The 24,340-nt window shown below is 38.6% G+C and overlaps 1 protein-coding gene across 2 annotated transcripts in view; it reads left to right on the forward strand.

Moving 5' to 3' along the window:
• Nucleotides 1-2,899: 2,899 nt before the first annotated feature.
• Nucleotides 2,900-24,340, forward strand: part of CUL5 (cullin 5) — an 88,419-nt gene continuing 66,978 nt past the window's right edge. The window contains exon 1 of one of the 2 annotated variants that reach the window (XM_019624136.1): nt 2,900-3,533. In XM_019624136.1, the coding sequence (XP_019479681.1) occupies nt 3,510-3,533 (24 nt within the window). In that variant the 5' untranslated portion in view covers nt 2,900-3,509. The remainder of the gene's footprint in view (nt 3,534-24,340) is intronic. The other variant, XM_019624139.1, reaches the window with a different exon arrangement.

Genomic DNA, 24,340 nt, shown 5'->3' on the forward strand with positions numbered 1-24,340 from the left:
AGCCAGCTTTTAACCAATGTGCCACTTGGCCGGCCCTATAATAGTTTATTGATTAAATTTTATATACTATCTTTACATGTGAAAAAGTTTTCTGTTTTTTGCTTTGCTTTTTACAAATGAAAAGCTTTGGCTTTATAGCTGTTGTATTTAAAACAGACTTCTAGAGCCTATTTTGGAAGTGATAGTCCCAAACATCCTGGAGGCAAGGGATGCATTAGGGCCTGTTGGTAATTGTTTGCATTTCTACAAGAAAGTGTGAAAAAAGTAAACAGAAACATATTTTTCAGCAATTGATCTCATACTGCTGAGTGAAAATAAAGACGTTAAAGCGTGTAAGTAGTATGCCATCATTTGTAGGGAGAGAAAAAAACACCGACCTGAATGCTTACATATGCACAGAATGTCCTTGGAATTCACAAGAAACTTATAACTCTGGTTGTCTCTGAGAAGGAAGAATGGTTACTTGGAAGACTGTGGAGGAAGGGAGGCCTATTAAAAAAAAATTTCCCCCAACATTTAATTATGAAAAATTTCAAACATATAGACAGGCTGAAAGATTTTACACAGAGAACATTAGTATATCCACCACCTAGATTCTGTTAACATTTTACTTTACTTGCTTTGTTAACCTTTCTACGCAACCATTAACCTATCTCATTTTTTTGACACATTTCAAAGTAAATTGTAAACATAACTTCACTCACCTGTAAATTCTTCAGCATGAATATCATTAACTAAATTTTGAATTTTATTTACTATTTTTTCTTTTGAATGAGAAGCAGAAATCTTAGGGGTACATGGATTGAGATTTGACAAATGCATACCCCTGAATAACCCAAATCCCTATCACAATATACTCAATATACATTACTCCAGAAAGGGGAAGGAGGCTTGCTTTGAACTGTATTCCTTTTCACACCTTCTGACTTTTGTATGATGTGCTTGTGATCTCTAATTTAAAATAAATGTTTAAGCATTTTAAATATTGAAACATTGTTATAATGATAGGCCCTAGAATTAGATGAGGAAGAAAGTGAAAACAGGAGGGGCTGATAGATAACAAGGAAGTGGTATGGGTAATGGAATGGAAAACTCATTGAAGTCAGACTTGTAGCAGTGGTGTCACCAGAACAAGTGAGTTAAGAGAATGGAATGTCTTGTTAGACAGTGGGATGTTTGAAATTGAGTTTTCAAAAGTAGCCATAAGGTTCAGCGTGTGACCATAGAATTATGACTATAAGCTCCAAAAGGGCAGGGTTCTCTGTCTTGTTTAATCCTGTATTTCCAGTGCTTAGTACATACAAGCATACCTTGGAGATACTGTGGGTTTGGTTCCAGACCACTACAATAAAGTGAGTCATAATCTTTTCTGCTGGTGTGTGTGTTGGGGGGGAGGAAGGGCAGGGTCTTGCCTTCAATTTGTAAAAATGCAACAAGTGTGAAGTGCAATAAAGTGAAGAGCAATAAAACGAGATATGCCTGTAGTGGGTACTCAAACAAGTATTAAATATTTAATTGGATTCTTTTAAGTAGGGTCATTAATTAATTGATTTATTCAATTATTATATCACAGCGTCATCTAACTTTTCTTAGAGTACATAAAGCTGATTATAATTTAACTGAGAGTCTTACATTTTAAATTAAGCAGTAGAGTTGAACTACAGTTGAAGATAACCCAGTTTCACAGGAAAAGGGAACCATAGTTATATAAAGTTTATTCTGGACTAGGCCTTTTCTCTGACCTAGATGAGTGACTTTGGTAGGGTAACCTCTTTGAGCCTCATTTTTCTCATCTGTAGAACAAAAATGACCTCTAAGAATCATCCGTGTGTTAACATTCTGCCAGAACACACAGGCATAGTGGCTTTGAATCCTTGTTCTACCATTTACTCATTGTTTAATAGTGGACTGCTCTCTACTAAGTTATTTGTAAAATGGAGACACCTAGATGGCATGATTGTTACATTGAGTCAATGAAGTATTACGTAAGCTTTCTAAATTACCGTTCTGCTTCTCTTCACTGCACAGCAGTGAGAGTTAAAATGGGAGTTTGACCATGCCATTCCTCTGTTCAAAAGCCTGCAATGATTCCCCATCTCACTCAGGTAAAAGGCAGTCTTTACGGTGGTCTACAAGGCCCTGTATAATCTTCTGATCTCCTTACTCTCTCTGCCCTGAACACACCAATCTTCTCACTATTCCTTGGACACTTTTGGCAACCTTCTACCTGTGCTTCCCCTGTCTGGGATGCTCTTCTCCCAAAAATGACCTGGACTTCTTCCTTACCTCCTTCAAGTCTTTGCTCAAATGCCATCTTCTCAGTGAGGACTACTTGGATCACTATATTTAAAATTTCTAACTTCATCCCTCTTTCCGTTTTATTTTACTACATAGCTGTTATTTATTTCTAACATATTATGAATGCTGTTAGCAAACATGTATAATACAATACCAGGTATATTGTTGGTCCTACATATAAATTACATTCTCTTCCCTTGGCCAGTGGCTTGTGGTCTAAAGGGATAATGCTTGGGGGCTTATGGTTTAGGATCTTCTAAGATAATGTGCCTTCAGGAAATCCAAGGTTAATATTCATTGCCCGAACAATCTTTTATAGATTTAGTGCTAGGCACTCTTGAATAGAAATAAATATTAATAGTTAAGGCCCTTTCTGCCATGTAAAATCTCTGGAACCTAAAAGAGGGCCCTCATCCAACCATGTTGGCACTCTGATCTCAGACTTCCCGCCTCCAGAACTGAGAAATAAACTTCTGTTGTTTATAAAACAAAAAGTTGTTAACATTCATTCATTCATTCATTCATTCACTCATGTATTTTTTCAACAAATATTTATTGGGCTGGTTTCTATGCGCCAATTCTTATGGAAGACAGCTTGTTAGAAGCATGCATTCAGGGTAAGCTAGACCTCCCTTAACGCCCAGTCGCCGGATTTAGGGCGGGGGATAAAGGGAGATACCTGGTCCCACCAGCAGAGGGCGTGATCCCACCCTCTTCGCAGCCTCCTGGCCCACCAAGGCTTCCAGGCTCCCACGCTCGCTCCCGAGCGCGCCCCCGCCCGCCGCGTCACGTGACGCGGCCGTGGAACCTGAGCTGCCGGGCCTAAGCCGAGCTAAATTCGTTGCCGGTGGCCGCTGCGGGTGCAACCACAAAGGCTAATCCGAAGGAGTGGGGAGGCCCGTGGAGTCCATGCTTCCTCTTCCAATTCAGGTCGGCTCCCGTTACCGTCTCACCATTCACCGTCGCCGTCTCCCTGAGCATTTGCATGAGCTCTTTCGTATGGGGAAGCTCCGGTGACCATGTAGGGGGAAAGAGTGAGGAAGCCTGGGACGAAGTCAGCGCTGTCTGCACGCCGCCCCGGCGCCCACCCCACCCCCGGTGCGGGCCGGTGGGCCCGTCGGCCCTGGTGGGAACTCCGGCCTCCAGTTGTGGCCTGGCCCGGAGCGCCGCGAAATCTCGCTTCGTCTCGCGAGAATCTAAGTTGAAGGAACATGGCGACGTCTAATCTGTTAAAGGTAAGACCCTCAGTCTAGCTTGGCTTTTACTTTGCGACGGCTGGATTCCGCGCTTTGGGAAAGGTTCGGAACAGGTTTAGGGGCGGATTGTAGGAGTGTTCGGGGGTTGTCTACAGGGAGGGAGGCCGGGGAGGCTGCCGCCGGGGACCGGAACGCGGGTCTCTGGCCTTGGGGTCGAGAGGCTCTGGTTGTCCCTCGGGCCGGTTGACCGGTGTGTGAAAGGCCCAGCTGAGGGATGGCGGGTAGCGATGCTTTCTGTGGACCAGCTCTGGCCTCGGGCGGGAGATGAATGGGGGAGCTTTGCCGTGACCTATTGGGCAGTTAGTACTCTTAGGGTCTCAGTTTGCTCTGAAGCGAGAGTCTTAAGACACAGAAAAGAAAAATCCAAGAAAATGTTGCCTAACATAGGTGCCAATGACTACCTCGACCTCCTTAATTTCTGTTCTTATTCTCTCTGCACGAAATTCTAAGTCAGACAGCAAGCAGTGCCTTCCACTCCCTCCCGCCCTCCCTTACTGCACGCTGCACTTTCCCTCCTCCTCTCCCATTCTTGAGTTCATATTTTACCCTTTTTTCCTTAGGAAACTGCCCCTCAACCCCACTACAGCACACAACCAGATGACCCCTGAGGAAGTACTGCCATCGCTTTAGGGCTTAGGAAAGTTACCTTATCAAAGAAAACGGTTAGTTAGTTTTACATATTTGGGACAGCAAGGGAGATCTAGACTCAGAGGGGCACATTCTCTACTATCCATTGAAACGTTGGGAGGAGAATGAGAACGACAGGGCACTAGTCTGTGTATTCTGTGCTTGTGTTTATAGTAGGAACATTTCGCCTTGAGAGTATTGACTGAAATGATCTAATTAGCTCAGGGAACATAAATACAAAGGATGAAGTATTCCAGCCTCGAACCCGTCATTATACAGTACATTCAGGCAGTGTGGATGGATAGTGGAAAATAATGGAATAAAAAATATTTAAAAATATACAGGAGCCTCACTCATGTCTTTTTTAGGTTACTGATATTAATTGCCTGATAGATGGGACTGTCTTATAAAATGTAGAACTGTTTTAACTAACTTAAGAGGCAATATATCTTCCTTTAAATGGGGGAGAGGCCTAGAACTAGACTGAATTTCGGCCACTTAGAAGCTATATGACTTCTGGCAGGTTTCTTAATCTCTCTGCCTAGGTTTTCTCATCAGTAAAATGGAATTATTAATAGAACGTGTTTCATAGGAGCAGTGTGAAGATTGAGTTAATGTAAAATGCTTGAAACCGTGACTGGCACTTAGTACACAATACACCTAAATTGCTAGAATTATACCCTTGTTGTTTCTCTAAGAAAACTAAATAATGGGAATTGAGTAACCCATCTACTCTTCTTTTGTAACAATATTGCAAATTTTAATATACTCGTTCAGAAAGAAAACTTGTTTAACTTCTACTAAAGACTCCTGTTCATGCATCCGCGTGTTTACATAAGCAATAGTTTGTTATTAATTGAAATTATTTTAAAAATAATTGGGTTCCTGATTCTTTGTGAATTTTTGACTTGATTATCTGCATATACAGCGAAGTCTTCCCCACTCCCACCCCCAGTTATCTCAGAAGAGAGCATGTTACTTTATTCTACCCAATACAAAACTTTGCAAAGGATTATTTGGAGGAGATACAAGTCTGAAGCTATATCAGTCAACACTACCTTGTAGAGATTATGAATCTACATCTGCAGCACACACCTATAGAATAAAAAAGCTTCCTGAATATATATAAAATGGACAGTTAGTATTTAGGTTAAAAAAGATAACAAGGATTCAGAAGTTCTGTAACTGAGACAACTTTTATAAATAAAAGGAAGGTCGCCATGCTTTGAAAAAACTGGTAAATTACTCAGTCACTCTAATGAACATGAAAACATGCCAAAGATGCACTGGGAAAATTTCAATAAAATTTTTTTTTGAAATGTTGAAAGGAGGAAGAAGAATTTTTAAATATTATTTTACATCATGTGATTTTAAATATGTACAACTAATGTAATATAATGGACAATATGAATATACATTTAATTCTTTTATCTGTATCACCAAAAGTTTACATATTTAAATTGGCCAGAAAACTTTTTTTTCTTTTTTCTCTCCTTATTGGGGGAGGGGGGATTGCCTTAAATTCTTATATCTGGAATTAGTTAATTAAAAAATGGGAAGTTTGTCTTGGAGAAATGTAATGTGACCCTGCCAGGGGAGAGCCATAACATAATTCATAGGATCATTTAAATTCAAGGCTAGTGCTACCTTGAATAGAGATAAGGCTGGCTAGGAAGTGGCCAAATTAGCCTCATTTCCTTTTTTGACAGAATTAATAAACCAGTTCCTTAGAAAAATGCCTTAGATGTTGTGCAGTTAGATTTCACCACAGCATATTTGACAGAATTGTCATGTCCTATGGCCAAAATGGAGATATGTGGGCTAGGTGAGAATACAATTAAAATTTGATCCATTATCAGTTAAACAACGGTACCTGAAGAGTGATGAGTAATATATTGTCATCAACCCTGATGGGAGGCCTTTACTGTCCTGCTGAAAGAAAAATGTCCTCTTCCTGTTTACCAGTAACTTGGATTAAGTTAAGTTTATTGAATTTGTGGATGACAGAATTCAGAGGAATAGCTAATATATTACGAGAGATAACAAGATTCGAAACTTTGATATGGAACTTGTAAGTCAGAACCTAATGCAATAAAAACCACCTTTTTATATTGGAATGTGATTGTAATAATAATTGTATTCTCTATTTAAAGCAAGTGGACTACTGCTGGATTTGGGGAGCCTTTTGGATATATAAAGATTTGTGTTGTACATTTTGACAAACACAATTATCAGTTGCTTGGGTGGTTTTATATCTCCAAAAACTTTTTAGTATTACTACTTTAACTTTTTGTTTTAACATATAATTCCGCTTAGTTCTTTACTTTTGCAGTTATCATCTAGGCCCTCGGTGCTCATTTTCTTTATTTCCAATTGAATATCCTTTTCCAAATAACAGTTGTTTAAATCTTATTTTCTGAGCATCACCCCATTTAATTCTTAGCACATTATTTTTTCCAGCTGTTTGGAGTGTCCTTAACTTCCTTGGTCAATACCACAAATTTTTCTAGCTTCCCCTATGTTCTCCTCTTTTCCAAGGCACCTGTACTATTGCCTCCTTTCACTTGTTCTGCCTTCATTTCTCGCCATATCTTAGCAGCATGTCTCCTGTTATTTTTGTTTCAGTCTCCTTTATTCTCACTTCTGTGGGGAAAATATTCATGTAACTCCTCATATAAATGTGTGCTCTGTTTTGGTCTCAAACTTTTGCCCTTTTCTCTCTTTCCATTCACAATCACAGTTCTTAGAAAAGCAGCCCCCACTTGCTGCCTTTATAATTCTTCACCTTTTTCTTGAACTAACTGTGACTTTGCTCTCTCCCTACCCCCACACAATTATATTGAAGGTGTTAGTCTTAAGAGCTCTAGCAATCTCCTGATTGCCAAATGAGATTATTCTCTGATACATTCATTCTCTCTTCTGACATTGTTGATTGCTACCTCTGCTTCCCTTTTGGTTTATGACCTTCTCTCCTTGGTCTCCTATCTCTCAAATCATGTGTTTTCATTGACCTCCCTTCTCTTTCCTCCCCAGTATAATTATTTCTCAGAATTTAATCTTCAGCCTTTTCTATCTTTGTACTTTTTTTTTTTCTGGGACAGTCTTAACTTCCATGATTTCACTATTTTTATCTCTTAACTGTGATCTGAGCTCTAGACCAAAACAGTGCTAACCATATCACTTTCTTGTTCAGATACCTTTGATGGTTCAAATTCTTTGAGAGCCTTCCAGCTGGGTCTTCTCCCTAATAACATTTATATTCATATTCCCTCCCTCATCTCCCCCCCCCCCCCACTTCTCTCTCTACCTGGCTGGTTATTTGTTGGTTCACTAGCATACCAGAGTCTTCAAGACTCTTTAATATGTTTGCTATTTCTTCTGTCAGGAGTGCCCCCTCCCCTGTTAAAATCTTATATATTCACCAAGACCCAGCCCAGATATCTCCTTTCTTCTGAGTGCTCTTATTTGGAATTAATTGTTGCCTACTCTGCACAACCATAGCATTGCATCAGTCTCTTATAGCACTTACCTTATGCCTTGTGTATTAGTTACAGGATCTGTTTACCTATCTAATCCTTTTCTGGATTGTAAGCCCCATTAGTGCCCAGACTTCATTAATCTGTTGATGCCTTTACTATATCTAGTGAGGTGATTTTACTCACAGTAAATGCTCTGTAAATTCGTGATAATTGGTTAAAAAGAGAAGTCTAGTACAGTACCTGTGCACTGTAGATGCTCAGTAAATGAGTGTTGATTGGTTAAAGGGAGGAGTTTCTGGTTTTATTTCCTCTTAATTAGATGTAGAGAGAAGAAGCAAAAAGAGGGTAGAGGTATAAAACAAATCCATACTTTAAACTGAGATATGAAGCTCACTACTTTTCTCAGTGGAAACGTTTTTATCCTTTGAGAAGAAAGAAAAGGGAAATACAAAGGAGTAATTTAGAGTGTGTGTAGAATTTATTCATTATTAAAATAATTTTATTAAGACACATGTGCAAGGCATCATGAAGGATACAAAGCCGTGTAAAACAGTGTCCAGCCTATTTGGGAATTGACCATATACTGAAGGAGATTAAAAAGTACTAACGATTTGCTCTACAGTAAGAACTTAAGAAGTTTTACCACATGCTGTAGGGTCCCTCACAGATCTCCTCAGTCTGTGATCGGGGAAAGTTTTATGGAGAAAGCATTGGAGCTGGATTTCAAAGAATGGGTAGACTTTTTGCAGGTGGCGATTAGCAGAAAATTGTCAGGAATGGATACTAGAGTATGGCTGAGGTGTGAGCAGGACTGCATGCTGTGTTACATTGTGTATGGATGGTGCTCCTTGGAATCGTTGCAGCATAGAGCCCAGAATATGGGCAACAGTGGGCGACAAGGCTACAAAGGAAAGTCAAGGTCAGATTGTGAAAGGTCTTCAGTGCTAGACAAAGGAGCTTGAAAAAAGTTCCTTTTTTCATGAATATTTGAAAAATATGTGAGCAGATATATTGTTAAACCTTCAGTCTCTTCTTGGCTTACACATAAAATCTGTTATCATTACATCTATTTGTGTGTATTCAAAATCTGATCTGTGGGGTGGCCATGAATGAGGAGCTTTTGTGCTAATGTAACCATGTTCATTGAAACCATAACAGGAGTCATCAAGTCTGGAAAGTAAGTTCATTCAACAACTATCTAGCATTCTCTAATTCCAACTAGATAATGGTGATTTAGGTAAATTCCTGCCCTTAATATAACTTACATTTTTGTGGGGCAGAGAAGCAATAAACATATATGCAAATAAATATGTACTATAAGGTCAGGTTGTGATAAATGTCATGAAGAAAAATAATCAGCGTTAAAGATAGAGAGTGATAGGTGTTATTTTTGATAGGATAATCAGGGAAGGCCTCTAAGGAGATGACATTTGAGGCGAGACCTCAATGAAGCAAGGAAAAAAGCCATGTATCTAGTTAGGAGAAGAGTTTCAGGTAGAGGGAATAGAACAGCCGGTGCAAAGGCATTGAGTCATGAACATGCTTGGCAAGGAATATGGATGTGATATCAAGATTTGAATGTTGCCAATATAGCTAAGATACACAACTCGATAATTCTTTCTAGTGTTTATTTAAACATAAATGAGAGCCTCATTTATTTAGAACCTTACGTGTCAATTTTCACTGGGTTGATGAAACTTGCCCTTTAGAATGGGCATTTGAGAGGGACATGATCCTTAGAGCTGCCTTCCCTCACTCCAGCGTCCTGTCCTAGAGACATAGTTACATTTGACACTCACAATCTAGGGAGAAAACAAATTCAGGAGTATGTCTGTTGGCCATGGGTAGGGGTGAGAGTGGGAATAATGGACTAAATCAGTTCCTGTAAAACTGTGTGGTAAATGTAAATGTGAGAAGTTTTCATGGTCTGTGAAAATAAATGAGTGAATATTTACCATAATCTGGAGGTGATGTATGTTAATCAAAACTACTAACAGGAAGTGACAATTTAAGATAAACTTAGAAGAGGAGAATGTTAGACTGCAGGAAGGTATCAAAAGGACACTAGGCATCTATCTGGTGGACAAAGGGTGGAGAAGAGAGGTAGACAAAGACAGGCGTTTCTTATTAGGTATTTTGCTAGGTCCTGGTGAACCCAGTTGTGTCACAGACAGTCATCTGCCTCTTTCCTCCGTGGAGTAGGTACAGTAAATTGGTGCCTGATAGGCTCTGTAACCAAGAAAACAAGTTACACCTCAGGTTAAAACATTGGTCATAATACATGGAGCACATACAGTTAATACCAGGATATTTGATCTGTATAACAGGTTTGTTCATTCCACAAATGTTCAGCATCTACTCTGTGCTGGATACTATTTTTTTTTAAAGATTTTATTTGGGAATTGGGGAAGGGGAACAGCCAACTTGTTGTCCTTTAGTCTTAGTTGTGGAGGGCGCAGCTAGCTCAGCTCCAAATCCAGTCGCCGTCTGTCCGCTCGTTGGCAGCTTGTGGCCTCTCAGTTCAAGGTGCTGTGTTCAATCTTAGTTGCGGGTGGGAGTAGCCCACCATTCCATGTAGGAATCCAACCAGCAACCTTTTTGTTAGGAGCACGTGCTCTCACCAGCTGAGCCATCCTGCCACATGTTGGCAGCTCAGTGGCAGCTCAGCTCGTGCACAGCTCACTGGTCCATGTGGGAATCGAACTGGCAACGCTGTTGCTCAGAACTCGCGCTCTTAACCAACTGAACCATTCGGCCGGCCCCCTGGATACTACTATTCTGTCAGTGGTGCCATAGTGAATATGACAGACAAGGTTCCTAATCTTTGGAACTTATATTCTAATGTGTAAATACTGATACCAAAGAAATAAGTAACAACACATTGGGTAGTTTTTGTAATAATGAGGGTTATGATAAAAACAGTATAATGAAAAGCATTCAGAAGATGGGGCACTATTTTACTTATTTACAACGGAAAATTATTTTTAAATAATGCTTTCAACTATGGGTTTTTTTCTTTTTCTTTTTTCTTGTTTTATTTTATGGAAAGTATTTTATCATCAAAACAGTATGGTTTCCTATGTTTAAGATCTATTTAAACAACTATGTTTTGTCGAATTTTCCTTCCCTGGCACTTAATGACATTTCAGCCAGATCCCAAAGCTTTCTGTTCTTCTTAAAAAGTACTGTTTAGTCTGAATTAACATTTCAGTCTCATAGCAAATCAAAGCAACTCTTCCACCAGCTCAAGACTTTGGCTCTGGATATGCAGAGAAGAATGAGGGAAGGGCATTTTTCTTAGATTGGTTTGTGAAGGCCTCTCTGAGGTGACAGTGATGCCAAGACCTGAATGATCTGCATTTTAGGCAAAGATCTTGAGGTGCAATGGTGAGCCTGGCATTTTGGAGAAACAGCCTTTAAAAGGTTGGTGTGGCTGGAACATAGTGAGAATTGCCAGTATTTAAATATATACTGTAGTTTGTGGTTCTTTTGGTTAATGGGGATTGCAAATGTGGTTTTAAAATCACATAACTGGGAGCGCTGGCCGTTCATAGACAGTATGGAAACCCACACATTCAAATAGCTAACCTCATAATTTATATGAGAGACCTAAAATATACAAATTGGATTCCTTTTGTGAGTTATTAGAATGCCATCAGTGGATGTAATCCATAATCAATAGATCAGGAACTTCAAAAAGGGAACAAATACAAATCATAAAACTACTGAACTCCTTGTGTTGTGGTCAAAATGTTATGGGCATGAAAGCATACAAGTGATAAAAAATAATTGCCATTAACCCCTTGGGTACCAATTTATTTGAAAAAATTTTGCATATGGAACAGATTTAATTTTTTGGTACTTGGAGTAATATGTAAAAGCAGTAGATTTTATGTAAAAATGCATTTACTTCTAAAAAATCAGTGGCATACATAGTATTGAGATGACTTCAAGTAATTAGAATTGCAAAACAAAAATAAATAAAAACCCCCACAAAACAAACATTCAAGATATAACAAAAAGCAAATTACTAATAGTTATGAAGAATATGGTATTTTTCAAAGCAAGTAGGTAAATGAGGTGGCACTTGCCATTGTTTGCACTGCCAGGTAGTCTCTTTCCTAATTTTATGTTTATAACAAACACGGCACCTTTTTGTAGGGTGTTGCTTGGACTCAGTTGACGGAATATTCTCAGGAAAGTGTGCCCAATTTTTCGCCTGCAGACAAAAAGGTGTATCGCTATTTGAAGGACGTCCATGACAATTATAATTTGACAATGCTCTTGCTCCGAAAATTGTTCAGCATTAGCTAGATGAAAGCAAACAATGCCTGTTTTTGGGTTGTGCAGTTGATTTTAGAATATAAAACATGTACGTTATAAAAGGCTATGTCTATTAGGTAATAAAACATTTTCTTATATCCCCTTACACATTTTCTCATAACAGGGAAGCAAGCTAGCATTTGATCCTGTTTATCAGCACCTCCATACCTTTATTATACTCAGGCACACATGCTGGTTTTATAATATTTTCGATATTGCCACCTTGCTTTTTTCTCTTTTTGCCTGTGTCTATCAAGTCAGCATTTGAATGTTTCGGGCTAAGTATGTGAACGTCTTTTTTATCTTTCCATTTCAAAGCCAATAAACCGTGACTAGATAAAGTTTTGACTTTTTTTTTTCAACTTAAGTGAAGCAAGCACCTTTGGCATGTCTTTCCTGTTTTTTCTAACAGTTCCGATGGCATTCGTATCATTTTTTCGTAAGTTAGGAATACTGTGGCGATGAATACCAATTATCCATGGACAACATTTAGCCTTTTTTTAAAGTGGGCTGTGCCACTTCCATGACTACACTCTCAGAAGCAGGTATATCACTTCCCCGAATTTTATCCTCGCCAACACAGATTTTGAAACAGGTGCAATAACCAGATGTAGATTCATAAAGTTTATAAAATTTTGTGCCAAATCGCGCTCTTTGGGAGGCAATAAATTGAACATAATTCAATCGACCTTTGAATTTCATTAGCGATTCATCAAGAAATACTTCACTAGGGCCGGCCGAGTGGTGTGTTGGTTAAGAGCTGGCTTGGGATGCCAGAGGGCCCTGGTTTGGATCCCACATATGAGGGCCAGTGACACTGCCCTCCACAGCTAAAATGCTGAACAACAGCTCAACCTGGAGCTGAGCTGCCATGAATCGCCAGCGACGGCTAGGCTGCAGCCCCTGCTGCAGTGGGTTGCCATGGGCTACCGTGTGTAGCCAGCAGCCAGTGTGCGCGGCCGGCAGCCGCTGTGAGTGGCTGTCCGGAAGCCGGCGACTGATCTGCCTCGTCTGGGAAGAGCGCAATGATGGTGCCAACTTGGGCCAGTGAAGCAACGTCCTCCACAACTAGACTGAGAACAAAAGGACAGCAACTTGTCTGTTCCCCTTCCCCCAATTCCCCAGCGCTGTTCCTATCCCCCAATTCCCCAATAAAAATCTTTAAAAAAAAAAAAGAAAGAAAGAAATACTTCACTATCTGGAGTATAAAGATAACAAAATTTATTATTTAGATAATCCACTGTATTTCTCATTTTTCTTATTTTATCATCTTTATTTCCTTTTTCATTATCTGTAAAATGGAGGCAACTTGAAATATCAAAAAACCTATTACGTGGCATAGTATTTGCAGAAATTGGAGTACTTATTATCTTTTTGATGAATACATATGCAGTTTTGTTTTTTTCCTTTGAGACATCAAGAAGCATGATGCAATATATGCTCTTATTTCATCAGAACTTACAGGAAACCACCTTTGGTTTCTTTTTTCTTTTTTTTTTTTACATAACTTTCTTTTTCTGTCACTTGTCTGTATCTATTCGTCTCTTCTACTACAATGTCCCAAAAACCCTCATTCAGAACTTCTTTCAAAACCTCTAAAGGTTTAAGATTATCACCTAGCCTACACAGGCACAAAAGATTGATTCTGGGTATTTCAGAAAAACATTTTATATCAGCTATATTTTCTTTTTCTTCTCAAACCCTTTGCTCTGATAATGGTTCACGAGAAGATTCACTATCACTGCTCGATAAGTGTCTTGTGCGTCTTTGAAATCTTGGTAGTATATCACTATCATAATCATTTTCTAGTTCTCTATCGACTTCATCTTCACTTTGTATTTCTCTGTAATTGTCATTTATAGGATCACTAAAAAATTCTTCATCAGATTGCTCAAAGTCACTTTCATTAAAACTTTTTTTTAAAGATTTTTTTATTGGGGAATTGGGGGGATGGGAACAGTGCTGGGGAATTGGGGGAAGGGGAACAGATAAGTTGCTGTCCTTTTGTTCTTCAGTCTAGTTATGGAGGACGTTGCTTCACTGGCCCAAGTTGGCACCATCATTGCACTCTTCCCTGGCGAGGCAGATCAGTCGCTGTCTTCTGGACGGCCACTCACGGCGGCTGTTGGCTGCTCACGCTGGCTGCTGTCTACATATGGTAGCCCATGGCAACCCACTGCCACAGGGGCTGCAGCCTACACCATCGCCGGTGACTCACGGCAGCCCAGCTCCAGGTTGAGCTGTTGTTCAGCATCTTAGCTGTGGAGGGCAGTGTCACTGGCCCTCATATGTGGGATCCGAACCGGGGCCCTCTGGTGTCACAAGCCAGTTCTTAACCATCGCGCGACTCGGCCGGCCCTCATTAAAACTTTTGTTATCACTTTCATAAAATATATTCTTTATTTCTGACATTTTGGGGCAATGTCTTGCAAACAAGTTTCACCGAAATACTGTAATTGTTTCTTTTGTTGCAACTGATACAAACTACTCTAAAGTGTACAAGAATGTACATGTTAAACATTGTCTTAAATATGGAACTTAAATATTTAGACTTGTCTTGTTGCACTTAGGCAAAGCAAGTGCATGACGAGTCTCAGTTGTCAAATATACCCAAGGGGTTAGTTGTATGGATGTTATTTCTTGTGCTGCCTTCAACTTGTCCTTTCACCTTAACTTTTCTTACACTTTTGTCATCATGAAGATGTTGACTTAGCAACATCTTAACTTATTTCACTTAGCAAGAAGATGAACTGCAATAATAACTACATCCTTTATTTTCTCTTAAATGCAACATTTGACATCATTATAAAATATTGTATTAATATTGCTCTTACTGTTTGATTAGGTGTGTTTTGTCCCATATATTATATAGGGATTTCTGGAGATTTTGGGGTGAACCAGTATGTCAGTATTTGTATTCTTGTTGCAAAGTAAGTAAGTCATTTTAAAATGATTTTGTTACTTTTAAAACATTTTGTAAGCCAGTGGAAATTCTGTTTCTTGTTTACTTTTATGTGTTTATTTAAATATTCTATTTTTTAACGTGCTACCGAATTTTATATTTGTACATAAACAATTATATGTCTATTCTTTTTCTTGGGATTAACATGGAATTGTTGTAGATGAACTCATTGCTTGAAAAAACACTCTTGAATTTCTTTTTTTTTTAAATTAAATTTATTGGGGTGAAAATGGTTAGTAAAATTAACATAGGTTTCAAGTATACATTTCTATAATACATCATCTATATATCACATTGTGTATTCACCACCCAGAGTCAGTTCTTCTTCCATCACCATATATTTGACCCTCTTCTACCATCCCCCTGGCTCCTTACCCTCTGGTAAACTGTTGTCTATGTCTATGAGTTTTTGTTTCTTTGTCTTGTTCATTTGTTGCTTTCAGTTTTATATCCCACATATGAGTGAAGTCGTACAGTTCTCGACTTTTTCTGCATTATTTCATTTAGCATAATAATCTCAGGATCTATCCATGTTGTCGCAAATGGCAGTATTTCATCTTTTCTTATGACAGAGTAGTATTCCATTGTGTATATATACCACATCTTTATCCAGTCATCTACCAAAGGACACTTTGCTTGTTTCCATGTCTTGGCCAACGTAAATAATGCTGCAATGAACATTGGAGTACATATATCTTACATACATCTTTACGGATAAATGTTTTCAGAGTTTTTGGGTAGATACTCAGGAGAGGGATTGCTGGGTCATATGGTAATTCTATTCTGAATTTTTTCAGGAATCTCCATATTGTTTTCATTGTGGCTATACCAGTTTACGTTCCCTGCAACAGTGTACGAGGACTCCTTTTTCTCTACAGCCTCTCCAACATTTGTTATTATTTGTCTTGTTGATGATAGCCATTCTTAATGGTGTGAGGTGATACATCATTGTGGTTTTGATTTGCATTTCACTAATAGCTAGTGAAGTTGAGCATTTTTTCATATATCTGTTGGCCATTTGTATGTCTTCTTGGGAGAAGTGTCTGTTCAGGTCCTCTATCCATTTTTTAATTGGATTGTTTAAAGCACCCTTGGGTCGGCTAAATGGCTCAATTGTTTAAGAGCAGGAACTCTTGAGCAACAGGGTTGCTGGTTTGATTCCCACATGGGCCAGTGAGCTGCGCCCAAGCTGAGCTGCAGTTGAGCTGCCAACAGCTGGTGAGAGCACGTGCTTCTAACAACAAGGTTGCCGATTGGACTCCCACATGGGATGGTGGGCTACGCCCACTCTCAGCTAAGATTGAACGCGGCACCTTGAGCTGAGCGGCCACAAGCTGCTGATGGGCGGCCACATGGCAACTGGACTTGGAGCTGAGCTAGCTGAGCCCTCCACAACTAAGATTGAAGGACAACAACTTGGCTGTTCCCCTTCCGCAATTCCCCAAAACTGTTCCCCTTCCCCAATAAAATGTTTAAAAAAACCCCAACACTCTTGAATTTCAATGGGAGTTGTGCAGATTTTTTTAAGTGATAATTTATTCTAGGAAGATATACATAGCATCTTTCATTACTGGCCTGTAACACCTCTCCCCACTCCAAACACATTACAAAAAGTTAAAATTTTTCTGTAATTTATTTTCTTCCTAATGCATGTTTGTTTTTCTTTGAAATAACCACCATGGCTACAGATAAGACAGTGTGGATCTTTACTGTCAATCTGTTTTAGAACTGATTCTTCCATTAGGGAATACTTTTCCGATAAAGCTGAATGTATTTTATTTGGGTCTGGGCAACCGACATGTTATTAGGTTGGTGCAATTGTAATTGCAGTTTTTGCATTTTGAAATTTTGCATACTGAAATTTGCTTTTGATATTGGAATACGTTCTTAAATGTAGCTATATTTACATCATTTTAATGCACATTTCTCGCTTTATGTTTTTTTTCTAATAATATTACTTGCTGTTTATTTTATATGTATTTTAGACTATGGAAATGATGTTAGACAAAAAGCAAATTCGAGCGATTTCTTATTCGAGTTCAAAATGAGTCGTAAAGCAGCGAAGGCAACTCGCAACATCAACAACACATTTGGCCTAGGAACTGCTAACGAATGTACAGTGCAGTGGTGGTTCAAGAAGTTTTGCAAAGGAGACAGGAGCCTTGAAGGTGAGGAGCATAGTGGCTGGCCACAGGAAGTTGCAATGACCAATTGAGAGCAATCATCGAAGCTGGTCATGTTAAAACTACACAAGAAGTTGCTGAAGAACTCAACATCGATCATCCTATAGTCGTTTGGCATTTGAAGCCAATTGGAAAGGTGAAAAAGCTCGATAAGTGAGTGCTCATGAGCTGACTACAAATAAAAAAAGTGTCATTTTGAAATGACGTCTCTTATTCTACGCAACAACAACAAACCATTTCCCGATCGGATTGTGACGTGCGATGAAAAGTGGATTTTATACAACCACTGGTGACGACCAGCTTAGTAGTTTGACCTAGAAGAAGCTCCAAAGCACTTCCCAATCCAAACTTGCACCAAAAAAAGTCATGGTCACTGTTTGGTGGTCTGCTGCCAGTCTGATCCACTATAGCTTTCTGAATCCCGGCAAAACCATTACATCTGAGAAGTATGCTCAGCAAATCGATGAGATGCACTGAAAACTGCAATGCCTGCAGCCGGCGTTGGTCAACAGAAAGGGCCCAGTTCTCCACAACAACACCCGACCGCACAACTAACGCTTCAAAAGTTGAACCAATTGGGCTACGAAGTTTTGCCTCCTCCACCATATTCACCTGACCTCTTGCCAACCGACTGCCACTTCTTCAAGCATCTCAACAACTTTTTGCAGGGAAAACGCCTCCATAACTAGCAGGATGCAGAAAATGCTTTCCAATAGTTTGTCGAATCCCGAAGCATGGATTTTTATGCTACAGGAATAAACACTTAGTTCTCATTGGCAAAAATGTGTTTATTGTAATGGTTTCTATTTTGATTAATAAAGATGCGTTTGAGCCTAATGATTTAAAATTCACAGTCCAAAACCACAATTACCAACCTAATAATTGATATGAGACTGATTTCTTTATACTAATTAGAGCAGGGAAAGGGAGCTAAACCTTTGTTCACCTGTTCTTCTGTCATCGTTTTTTTTCTTTCTGTTTTAATTCTATCTCTAATTGAGAAACTTGACAGTGATATTTTTTCCCCTCAGCTCTGTGGGGGAGACATTAAATAAAAAGCAATTTAGTAGTAAATAAACTTTTATTTAAAATACAGAGAGAATGAGAGAACACAGGGGAAAAGAAATGAAGGCCAAGAGTCAAAACTTCAACATTTGCTTTTATCGGACAATACGTCCAAAACTGTGCTCATATCCTCTCCTACACCATCCAACTCAAATGTATTCCTCCATGTGCATTTCTTCTATGGTCAGTGATTCCACCAGCCATTCTCAAGTCAGAAATCTGAGAGCCATGTTGTGTTACCAAATAGGCAAAACAAGCGCATGTTTAGAAAAATGTGAGAAAAAAATGTGGGGTGTGGGTTATACTTGATATTTTTTTGAAGAAAACTTTTGGACATTTAATATATATTTTAAAATTTATTATCCTTTGTATTTTGAATTATACTGGAGAGGTCTGGTCATGGGACTGGCTATACGTGGTCAGACAATTAAGTTTGCAAACTCATCCTAGAAAAAGTGCCACATACCTCATCGCTGCACATCATTACAGTTACCTTTGAAGTACTCCCCCTGGGAAGCTATACACGTACTCCAGCGCCTAGTCCACCCTTCAAAGCAATTTTGGAACTCTTTCTGGAATGGCCATTAGAGCTGTTGTCATATACCCTAAATGTCATCAAAATGCCTTCCTTTCAATATTTCCTTTATTTTTGTGTAAAGAAAGAAGTCATTGGGGGTCAGATCAGGTGAGTAGGGAGGGTGTTCCAATACAGTTATTTGTTTACTGGCTAAAAATTCCTTCACAGACAGTGCCTTGTGAGATGGTGCATTGTCATGATGTAAGAACCATGAACTGGGGAAAAGTTCAGCTTGTCTAACTGTTTCACGCAGCCTTTTCAGCACTTCCAACTAGTAAATTTAGTTAAGTGTTTTTCTAGTTGGTACAAATTCATAATGAATAATCCCTTTGATATCAGAAAAAGTTAGCAACATCATTGCAACAAGTTTGCAAACTTAATTGTTTGACTTGTATGTCCTTTCAAATAGAATCCGTTAAATCCATTTTACATAGATGAAGCTGGAACACAAAGTGTTTAAGTAACTTCAGGTCACGTATTTGCTAAGGCTAAGTCATAATTTTATTTTTATAAAGTCAACTTATGAACATCTTACTATTAACACCTTTCTGTTTCATTACCTCAGTTTAGGGTTTAATCATTTATTGCTCATATGAACTATTGCAGTAGCTTCCTGTTAGATTCCCTTTCAATTTTTCCTTCAATGAATTTATAGATGATTTTTCTAGACGTTAAATATAATCATGTCAGTAGTCAATGGCTACCCTTCCCCGTCCCCAAAGAATTATTTAATATATTATGATCTGTTACTATTATTTATTTTGCTTAGATTGAATACTTTCTTACTTGCTGGCACAAAAAAATGTATTCCAGGATCATCCCTGCCCAGACTTTGGGATTCACATTTTTTTCTGAGGATCCTTTTTGTGGCGTATGGTATTGAGAAATCAAGATCTGGGTGCCAGGGATGCTCATTGCCACTGGGCTGTCACTCCTTCAGGTCCTCTCTGTGGACTGAACTAAGACACACACACACCCCTCTACTATACTTATTTCTATACCTACATTCTCAAAACCCATGAGTTCACCCCAATCCCTCCAATTCCAATACATTCAATTCTAATAAATTAAATTCAATCTTTTTCCCTTTCCATGTATGTAACTTTCTTCTCTGACAGTGAGAAATCTGGCTTTTGGACTGAATTATTTGGGAAAGAAGGGAAGGAGGGAAGAAGGATGCTATTATAACGTTAATATATATAGATATAAAACTAGCTATAAATTTCTTCAGCTCAGAATTCTTTAATAGTTAGGAAATAGATTTAGCAATTAAATACAACACTAAAAACTCAAAATATAAATGAACAACACTAGCATGACAGTTTTTAAAGTAAACTATTGAATTATGACCTATATACAGAAATGCATATAAACCATTGGTGTACAGCTAGATGTAGTTTTCATAAAGTAAACATACCTGTATAATCAGCACCCAGATCTAGATAGAATAGTAACAGTACCCTGAAAGCCCCTCTCTCTTGCCCTGTCCTAGCCTCTAACTTGCAACCCCCTACCCAAGGTAATCACTGTTCTGACTTATAGCTATAGATGTGTTTTGCCTAGTCATAAACATTGTATGTACTCTTGTGTCTGACTTCATTGCTCAACATTATGAGATTCATTTATATTGTTACATGTTAAATTTTTGTTGCTATATTATTTTTCATTGTTATGACTGTTCCACAATTTAACCATCCTATTGTTGATGGACATTGGAGTGTTTCCAGTTTTTTACCATTGAGAATAAAGATACTGTACACTTTCTTTTACAAGTCTTTGCGTAGGCATATGTATGCAGCTCAATTGGAAGTATACCTGGCAGTGAAATTGCTGGGTTATATAGTATACATATGTTTATCGTTCATAGATACTGTTAAGTAGTTTTCTGAAATCGTTGTACCAATTTACAGTCTCATCAGCACGATGAGAGTCCTGGTTTCTCTAAATTCTCTTCAACACTTGATATTGTCATTCTTTTCTATTTTAACCTTTTTGGTGGTGTGTAGTGATATTTCATTGTGGTTTTAATATGTATTTCCCTGACGATTAGTGATGATGGGTAACTTTTCATATGGTTTCTGGCTGTTTAGATGTCTTTGTGAAGAGTTTATTCAAATGGTTTGCCAGTTTTTAAATTGGATTGTCTTTTTTTTCTTGATTGTTAGGAATTTTTGAATATTCTGGATAAGAGCCTTTCTTGGATATGTCTGTTAGAAATACCTTCTTCCACTCTGTGGTTTGCTTGTTTTCACTCTAGTTAAGGAACTAGAGTTCTTAGCTTTTTTTTTTTCAATTGGGGAATTGGGGGAAGGGAACAGTGTTGGAGAATTGGGGAGGGGGACCAGCTAAGTTGTTGTTCTTCAATCTTAGTTGTGGAGGGTGTGAATCACCATCTGGCTTCCTCTCGGCAGCTCGTGGCCTCTAAGCTCAAGGTGCTGTGTTACAATCTTAGTTGCTGGTGGGCGTAGCCACCATCCCATGAGGGAGTCGAACCCAGCAGCCTTATTGTTAAGAGCGCATGTCCTATCCACTGAGCCATCTGGGTGTCAGTTCAGCTCAAGGTGCTGAGTTCAGACTTAGTTGTGGGCGGGCGTACCCACCATTGAACAGGCAGTATTGTTGTTAGGAGCACGTGCTCTCACCAGCTGAGCCGTTTTGCCACCTGTTGGCAGCTCAGCAGCAGCTCAGCTTGGGCGCAGCGTCACTGGCCCATGTTGGAATTGAACTGATGGCCCTGTTGCTCAGAGCTTGCACTCTTAAGCTAACTCTTAACCAACTGAGCCACTTGGCCAGCCCTAGAGTTCTTAGTTTTAAAAATATAGTACATTTTGTCTTTTTTTTCCTTTATGGTTAGTGCTTGGTCATACATAAGGTCATACAAATGATCCAGACTCGTATTAATATCTTTATTTAATTTTTTAAAACAAAAACAAAATTAAACATTTATTTTTACAGTTTTGAGCCTCAAGAATACATCCTGGGACTCTTTTAGGAGTACATGAACCACAATTTAAGAAACACAATATTAGAATGAGTGTAAATTCCTTGAAGATCTTTCATTTATGTGTCCCAACAACTGGCATAATTCTTCTTGAACTGTAGGCACTCACATATTTGTTGAATGAATAAATGTAACAAGTGAATGATGAAGAAGCTCCCTAAAATAAACTCTTATCAGTACTGTTATTTTCGTTTCTTTTTTTGTTAAAATCAGTTTGTGTGTCTAAAATGCAAGCATTGTCAAAATTTGTTTAAATTTTTTTTTTCATTTATAAGAGAAGCCTAAAGATTTTAAAGGGAAATGTAATGTGATATTTTTTATTTAAGTGGAAAAAGATATTTAACTTTTGGGAACATAGTGTCCTCCCACTCCCCACCATATTTAAGGAGAAATATGTCTTTTATGTAATGATGCTTCCACCTTATGACTTCTAGATACGTGCCATTAATTTTTTATAATAATAGATTTTTGAAATTTACAGACCTGATGAAATTAAGCCAAAGCCTGGATCTGGCCCATAGGTTAGAAATTCCTTAATTTCTCATCCAGGAAAGATCCAGGGAATAGTTAAGACTGTGACTCTAGCAGAACTAAATTGTTTGGACATGAACCCTGAACTGCCACTTATTGCATGTATAAACTTAGGGAAATTACCTAATCTCAGGTTACAGTGTACAGTTTTTTTCATCTATAAAAGGATAACACCACCTAACACATAGGAGTCGTAAAGATTAATTAAACTAATGCACTTGTACCTGACACATAATTAACAATCAGATGATATAAAGTAAAATGATCAAAGTGATGGCATGATCTGTACTGAAGATTATACTGAAGTTAAATAATAGAGGGTATAAATAACTGACTTCAATTTTATTTACAGATATCAGATATTTGAACCACCCATGGAAATGTAAAGGAAACTATTCAAAGATAAGCAAAAGGAAATCCTCTTTTCTACCACTGATATCACATGTACAAAATTTGTTGGACTCTGCAACCCGAAATTATCCAAATGCCATATATTTACAATGAAAGAAATAGAAAATCTTGCAATGGAAGGATTAAACAAAGAGTAAAAAATGCAATGAGAAATTTTTTTAAATTCCACCCCTCCACAACCTCAATTTCAAGCATCCTACTCTGATTATCCCATCCTGTCTTTCTGACTCACTCTAGTGCCCTTATTCTGATAATCGAACTCTGCCACTGCCTGCAGCTTATTGATTCTATCACTGGATTGTTTAGTGTCTTAGACCTGTGAGTTTATAGTTCTCATCCAATTAGGAAACATTTTAGCCTTTATTTCTTCAAATAGTTCCCCCACCCCAAGACTTAAGTTATGTGTAGGTAGGGTCATTTGATGTTGTCCCACAGCTCACTGATACTCGTTTTAAAAAATCTTCTGTTTCTGTGAAGTTCATGCTTTCCTCTGTGTTCTTCACTGTGAGGGGTGTAATTTACAATAGCTGGTTTAACGTCTTTGTCCACTAAAGCCATCTGTGTCATCTCTGGGTCAGTTTCTGTGGATGGGTTTTTTTCTTGTTGGGTTATATTTTCCTGCTCCTTTGCCTGCTTGGTAACTTTCGATTGGATACCAGACCTGGTGAGTTTTATATTTTGGGGACTGGAATTTTAAAATTTACTTATTTTTGGAATTGGCTGTGACTAAACAAAGTTTAGTTGCTTAGAATCAGTGTGATCCTTTTGAAGCTTACTTTTAAGTTCTGTTTAAGTGGGTCTGGAACAACATTCAGGGTAGGGCTGCTTTGGCTCCACTATGGATGCAGTACCTTTCTGAGGACTCACCCAACGCCTGGCATGGTGAGGAACATTTCCACTCTGGCTGGTGGGAACACAAACTGTTCCTAGACCAGTGTGGGCTTTAGTGATGTTCTGTCTACTCCTTTTTAATAGTTCTTTCCCCAGTTTCTGATAGTTTTCTCACACACTTGTCTAGGTCAGTATGCAGTCAAAGGCTCAAGGGTACCCCTCTGCATCTCTCCAGAGCTCCCTCTCTGTGCAGCTTGCTTTTTTTCTGATATTCTTGTGCCACAAATTTTGTTGCTTTGGCCTCCCCAAACTCTGAAACCTTTCTTCTAAACTTAGTGAAAGCACCAGGCTATTTCAGTTTCGCCTGCTTGTGCTAAGGCCTGGAAACTCTATAGGCAGCATGCTTGGGTATTTGTAGGGCTCACCTCATTTTTTTTCTTTTCTCAGGAAGCACTGCCCTGTACTGTACTTTGGCTTTCTAATTATTTAGGCAGTTGGGGAAATCTGGTTCCTGTTATTCCATCATGGTTGGAAGCAGGAGTCTCTGTCGCTCATCATCCTGATGTCCTTTCTCTCTTCCTTATCCAGCATCAATTCTCTGTTCAGCCATTGAAATCACTCCCTTGAATACATTTTGACATCCTTGCTCCTCTCTTGTTTCGCTGGGGAAAACCACAGCCTTGGTTAAATCTGTCTCTTCACCTTTTAGTGCCAGCACCTGTGTAGTGGAATGTTGCAGAAGAAGATGATACATTCTTGCTATTTTTGCCTTAAATTTATGACCACAAACTATAAT

This window comes from Hipposideros armiger, unplaced genomic scaffold (genome assembly GCF_001890085.2).
Source record: "Hipposideros armiger isolate ML-2016 unplaced genomic scaffold, ASM189008v1 scaffold_580, whole genome shotgun sequence".
In the NCBI taxonomy this organism is placed as follows: domain Eukaryota; kingdom Metazoa; phylum Chordata; class Mammalia; order Chiroptera; family Hipposideridae; genus Hipposideros; species Hipposideros armiger.